The 6,413-nt window shown below is 22.1% G+C and overlaps 2 protein-coding genes across 3 annotated transcripts; one reads left to right on the forward strand and one right to left on the reverse strand.

The window, feature by feature from the left end:
• Positions 1-74: 74 nt before the first annotated feature.
• Positions 75-4,640, forward strand: LOC108002273 (uncharacterized). 2 transcript variants are annotated; one of them, XM_062085887.1, is made up of 4 exons: positions 75-564; positions 660-811; positions 878-2,498; positions 2,613-4,640. In XM_062085887.1, the coding sequence occupies exons 2-4, from the start codon at positions 713-715 to the stop codon at positions 2,738-2,740; spliced, it is 1,848 nt and encodes a 615-aa protein (XP_061941871.1). In that variant the 5' UTR covers positions 75-564; positions 660-712; the 3' UTR covers positions 2,741-4,640. The 2 variants fall into 2 exon arrangements, with proteins under 2 accessions (XP_061941871.1, XP_016919349.1); XM_017063860.3 differs by having other exon boundaries at positions 75-555.
• On the reverse strand, positions 4,337-5,296 carry LOC108002276 (probable small nuclear ribonucleoprotein G). Its single transcript, XM_017063863.3, has 4 exons — positions 5,034-5,296; positions 4,904-4,926; positions 4,642-4,766; positions 4,337-4,566 (listed from the first exon to the last, which is right to left on the reverse strand). The coding sequence occupies exons 1-4, from the start codon at positions 5,063-5,065 to the stop codon at positions 4,516-4,518; spliced, it is 231 nt and encodes a 76-aa protein (XP_016919352.1). The 5' UTR covers positions 5,066-5,296; the 3' UTR covers positions 4,337-4,515.
• Positions 5,297-6,413: the final 1,117 nt, after the last annotated feature.

Here is a 6,413-nt window from a genome sequence, read left to right on the forward strand (position 1 = left end):
ATTTACACAAAAAAAACAAGTAAATAATTTAAACTGTCAAAAATTTAAACTAAAATATTTTGTGTGGAAGACGTTTTCTCCTCGTGTCGTTTCCCTCCAATAGGATTTCATTGAGCAGACCGTAGCCTATAAAGAACGAATTTACTAATACCTTTATAATATTGTAAACATTATTGTGAAACAATTACGAGTATACCATTTACTTTTATGTTATGCACATTCGTGCGAAAATTTAATTTTAGAAAGTAAGATTTATGTTTTATTAAAAGAAATTACATTTTCCTATATTTAACGTATCATAATGAAATATTTGATTTTCATGATCATAAATTTACAAGTCACATAAGTGTTGAATTACGCGTTTATTGATCGCTGTCAGTGACAATAATGTAAGAAACTTGTGAATGCTTCGTTGCCAAATGTTACTGAACTACCCCAAACACTATGTATTTTCCTATATTAGAGTACGCTGTTGTGATTTGTCAAAGAAGCGATAACCTAACAGCTATATTGAATATTAGAAAAAATTTCGCATAAAATTTCTCACATGAAATTGTAAGAACTGTTGGTATTCGATAATTTATTTAAAGTTTTTCGTTTTTATTATAATATAAAGTTTACGTAAATTTCGCGTAATGTTATAATTCAAATTTTTGTAGAATCGTTATACGACAAAAAATTAATCGTGCTTATTAGAATTTTATATTTTTATATGGTGAAAATGGCCCATGCTCCATTACCGAAACCTATTTGTAAACCGATAGATACGTCTAAGATGTGTCCATCTGATTTCACTACTACTTTATCTGATGTAAGTTTGACATTTACGATATTTATATATTTTATTACTTCATTGCATTTTATTTTATTATTATAGGTGTTACAATCGGACCCAGTAAAAAGGTTGTTTAATCAACCAAATATCATTATTAAAACAATACCTTTAAAAATAAATACAAATTCTGGGTCAAACAATAATGATTTTATGAACAAAATACAAAATACGGATACAAATATAAATAAACCAAAGCAATCAGAATTATCTGTAATTCCTCTACAGATGAATCAAGAAGAAAATGTAGAAGATAAAAATTTATTGCCTGCTAAGAAACAAGGTAAATCAGAAATCACGTTAGTTCCTGTTAAAAGAGAAAAGAAACCTTGTGGTCATTATGAACCTTGTGAAAATATTATATGTGATGTGGCAGTACAACAATATGTAGATCGTGAAGGATCTTCACCCATGTTAGCTATTAATATAGAGGAAAGTGAAATAAATGCACCTGTTTCAAAACATTGTGCGAGTAAAATGTGTGATGCACTAAGTATCGATCATGATCGTTGTCGCAGAGCTGTGATAAGATTGAATAGGTGTAATCAGTCAACAGCTTGTGATATTTGTGGTATTACACTAAAAACACAAAGATCTCGTATATATCATAAGAATTGTACAAGAAGAAATGAATATAGACATAATGAAACAAGTAGTGCTAAAATATTAAAAGAAAGAATGAGACAACGAGAAATTCAATTAATAGAAGCTTCTAAAATGAAAAAAAATGATTATACAGATCCAGTTATGGGATATAGTCTTGCAATGGAAACGTTGAGAAACAATAAAGAATTGATTATTATTCCAAAATCAGTTCCCATAAAACAGCAACAACAACAGCCACAACCAACACCATCAACACCAACAATTACTATAAATACAACACAATCTTCTTTACAAATCAATAATGTAAATAACGTTTTTGGAAAATTTTTACCTAGTATGCCAATTGTATTACCACAACAAAGTATAGTTCTTGGCAAAGCAGAATCTTCTAATGAAAATAATATAACTACTCCCATACAAATAGCTTTACCAGATACTTTAACTACATCGCTTATAACAACAACTAGTACAGTTCCTTTATCTCAAAATCATTATGTTACATTTACAACACAAACTAATACACATTCAATACCAATAAGTGATATAATCTTGCCACAGTCGCAAATTGTGACAACACCCATTCAACCTAAACCACTGTTAACACCTATACGTGTTGTGCCTATAACTAATTTAATAACACAACCATCTTTATTACACCAAACACAGGGTATACCAAAGTTTTGTATTATGCCAGACAATACAATACCATCATTAACTATAACAAGTCCACAATCTATTCAATGTCCAGCACCTGTGCCAAAGGTTGAGTCTCCAAATGATGTGAAAACAACTTCTCAGAAAAAAAAAAAAACAATGATGAAAAAAAAACGAAAACTTAGAAAGAAAGATTTTAAATGTGATTATTGTCTTAAAAATTTCAGTACAGATTGGTATTTTAAAATGCATGTTGCTATGCATACAGGTGAAAAACGGTTTATCTGTAAAATATGTACACAATCATTTAATAATCGATATGATATGAAAAGACATATGTCGAATGATCATAACAGTGAAATTGTTGCTTCTGATACATGTACTCAGGAAACTATTGAAGATTCACGTAAGTATTTTGATTGGAATATCATATATTTTTCTATTAATCATTTAAAGCATCACAAACAAAAGTATAAAAATATTGAAACAGATATAGTAAAAATTTCTTCTGATGTTATAGAACCAAAAATGAACAATGTAGATTCACATCAAGAAGTAAAAAAAGAGGATAAAACAAATGGATATATTAGCATGCCTACTCAAGATATTATCAAAAATATGAAAACAGAATTGTGTCATGAAGTATAAATCATTCCAATTTAAATAATTCACTGAAAAATAATTGATAAAACAAATAATATTTAAAATTGAAAATATGTCTGTTATAAATCTTCTAATCTGAAGTTCACTTGTAAAAATATGTGTAAAATGTGCTTAAACACTACATTTAATCAAATATTGAATTTTGGTAGCAAATTTTACATTTAATTACAAAAGTTCGAGTATATTGATATTTTTCAATTAATAAATTATATCTTATCCTTTATTTTAATTTCAATAAAATTAAAATAATTTCAATAAAATTTCAATAAAATTAAGATAATTATTGTAATATTATAAATCCTATGGTATAATATGAATGATAAATTTTTTTACTATATTTACTTTATTTAGAAAATATATAATAAAAATATTTTTATCAACATTATAAAAATATGTATTATAAAACTGAAAAAAGTTTATTTTTTAAATACAAGAATACAAAAATTGATAAACATAAAAAATTTAGATATAATTGTATATTATTAAATTCTAAACTGTGATATATGGCCATCTTTCCGCTATAACTTTTTTCACGTAATGTAAAAGTTTGTCGTTTTTAACATAAATTTAAGCACATTAAGAAACTTTTATATACTAAAATGAAATCACAATTATGCATGTGGACGAAAATATGATTACACATATCTTAAAATGCACAAAAAAAGAGAAATCGTATGGTTTATATTTTAGAATCAGAAAATTTGTTATTAAATTTAAGAATATTTTATACGGAAAAGAAGTTAAATGCCATTATTCTGATGTATAAATACATATAAGTTATATTGTGTTCCTTTTATTTTTAATTTAGTAGTTGTTTACTTAAAAAGTATTCATTTATATAGGCTAAAATTAATGTATATTAGATATATTTATACACATTTTATTATTGAATTATCTTTTTTCAAAAAAAAATCTATAATATATTTTCTTCAAAAAATTCATTTTTAGAAATAATATTAAATGCATAAGTACTTTTTTGTTTGATGAATTTAATATGTAGAATAAGATGATAAAAAGCTTTGCAAAACTAATTTGAGCTTTGAAATTTATTTTAATATATTTCTGAATGTTAATAAAAATGTAGATTAAAAATTTTACAAAAATATAAAGTTCCTTAATAAGGAAAATGAATATAATGTGCCTTCAAAATTTTAATGTTCCTTATATAAATAAATATATAAATATAATTAATTCATAAAAATAAATGATGATTATGGATAATATTGATTTAAATAATTTGTTTTATTGTTTCATTATAAACTGACAATAAAAAATATTAATAATTTTAGTGCAATCATATAATGAATAAAATACTTTTGTTTGAAAATAAGATAAATGAAAATTATCTGTGCATTTAATATTACTAATTTTCAGTGCACAAAAGATATGATAAAAAATAGAAAGAAATTTTGAAAATATCATTTGTGTTATGAAAATATATTTGTAATAGAGAATATTGAAAAACTTATTTTTAAAATAAAAATTACTAAAATACTATGTTAAATATATCTTGAAAAATATATCATAAAAAACTATTTGTTGTATTGTATTTACATAAAAGGTTTTAAAAATAAATCATTATTTAATATCAAAATTATTTATTCAAAATAGTTTTCTTTTTAAACAAAAAATATTAATCATGAATATATTTTATGAATGTTGAATAAATACAATGTTAATTGCATGAAATTAATCAATTATTTGTTTAGGAATATAAGTTACATCTCTGTTTTATGTTTTTGATTTTTTTTTATTTTGATTCATATCCTATCTAAAGCCTCTAACATTATTACACTATTTCCACGGATTACCTACAATAGTAAAATGTATTTATTAAATCAACAGAAATTTAATTCTTCTTATTAAAAAATAAATTTTTATCTTACCACCATTCCAATATTGTTTTTAGTACCATCCTTACATTCTTCAATACTTTCATCTATAACCATGTTCATAAATGGATCAAATCCACGTAAAATTCCAATAACGTGTCTTCCTCCATTTAATTTTACTAAGAAAAAAGATAAATTTCACGAATTATATATTAATATATATTAATATATTTGCAGTATTATTATTGCAATGATATATTATTTTATATATTAATATAATTTTATAACTAATAATATTTAATATATATATACTTACATGATAATTTTTTATCCATATATCTAAAAAAAAAATAAAATTTTAGTATATTTTGTTTTATTTGAAATATATATAAATTAATATTCAATCTTAACATAACCTTTATAAACGAAAAAATTTATAAACTTACTTCTTAAGCTCCGGAGGATGTGCCTTACTCATTTCTAAATTAGTATTTTATATTTTCCTTTTTAATTAAGAATAAATTAATATTTATATCAACTTCACTTGTTTCTTAACTTTATTCTTTTCTATTCAATGATAAAATTAGTGGTAAATGTACCAAACTATAGCCGATGTATACAATAGAATATAAAATTAGTATTATAAAGAAAAGTGCGAAAAGGATAAAGATAGTATAAAAATTAAGGAATCAGCGCCATCTTCAAATGAAATTCAATACAGAAGAGCAAATAAAGAGAGAAGGATAAAATAAAAATTGATAATATCATTTTTGAAGAATCAAAAATATTTCTTCAAAGATAAGATAAGATAGGATAAGAATTAAGAATCAGTACTATTTTTTGAATATCAAAAATATTTAAAAAAGCATTCAAGAAACTTAATTCCTTATTAATTCTCTATTTTATCTGTTATATATTTGATATATATTTTTATATTTGTTTCTGGATATATGACACATAAATAAATAAAATTCTATTATTAAATATATAAATAAAATGTTTTTAGTACCATCTTTACATTCTTCAATACTTTCATCTATAAAATGTTAGAAAAAAAATTTGCTTCTGAAAATATAATTATTTAAAGAAGTATTTAAGTTTAAAATAAGTATAGAATAAGTATATTAAATTATTTATTTATATAAATATTATTTAATTTTAGAAAATTTTTATATGCTACTTTTTTTAATATTATATTCTGCTAATATAAAATTTTTAAATTTGAAAACTTTATCAGTGACAAAAAAATGTAGAATTTTGAACATTCTAAAAAAAATTCACATCTGCTTTCTGTTAATTATATTCTCCTCTTACAAAATCATAAATTTAATATTCAAGCAGAAAAAAATTTTGCTGCTTGAATATTTGATTTTGTATTAAGAAAATATAATTAGAAAGAAGATAATATAAAATTTTTTTTTAATATTACAAGTTTTTGATTGAAATTTTATATATTTGTAAAATACTTACTGTTTATTCATCTTTTTTTTTTTTATTTTATTTGCAATATTGCACATACATTTTTTATACATTTTTTATATATATATTTATTTTTCTTAATTTTAAAAATATTTATCTTTACATACTCTCTAACGAGTTTTAATTTTTCTATATTAATTATTCTTCTATAATTTTATTAGATTTAAAAATTCATCTAATTTTATTATTTGATATATCTTGTTAATTTTGATAATATTAAACAATAAAAATAAATGAATAGGAATTATCTTAAAAAAAAATTATATATATATTAAATTATATACACATATGTATATATATGTGTATATATAAATTATATACACATACACATATATATATACACATCG

Source organism: Apis cerana, linkage group LG15, assembly GCF_029169275.1.
Source record: "Apis cerana isolate GH-2021 linkage group LG15, AcerK_1.0, whole genome shotgun sequence".
Taxonomy (NCBI): Eukaryota; Metazoa; Arthropoda; class Insecta; order Hymenoptera; family Apidae; genus Apis; species Apis cerana.

Excerpts from the sequence above, each read along its gene's own strand:
- LOC108002273 (XM_062085887.1), top strand. The coding sequence starts at position 713 with ATGGTGAAAATGGCCCATGCTCCATTACCGAAACCTATTTGTAAACCG. Across the intron at positions 812-877 it reads TCACTACTACTTTATCTGAT|GTGTTACAATCGGACCCAGT; the intron begins GTAAGTTTGACA and ends TTATTATTATAG. Across the intron at positions 2,499-2,612 it reads GGAAACTATTGAAGATTCAC|AACCAAAAATGAACAATGTA; the intron begins GTAAGTATTTTG and ends CTGATGTTATAG.
- LOC108002276 (XM_017063863.3), bottom strand. The coding sequence starts at position 5,065 with ATGAGTAAGGCACATCCTCCGGAGCTTAAGAA. Across the intron at positions 4,767-4,903 it reads TATGGATAAAAAATTATCAT|TAAAATTAAATGGAGGAAGA; the intron begins GTAAGTATATAT and ends CTTTTTTCTTAG. Across the intron at positions 4,567-4,641 it reads AAAACAATATTGGAATGGTG|GTAATCCGTGGAAATAGTGT; the intron begins GTAAGATAAAAA and ends TTACTATTGTAG.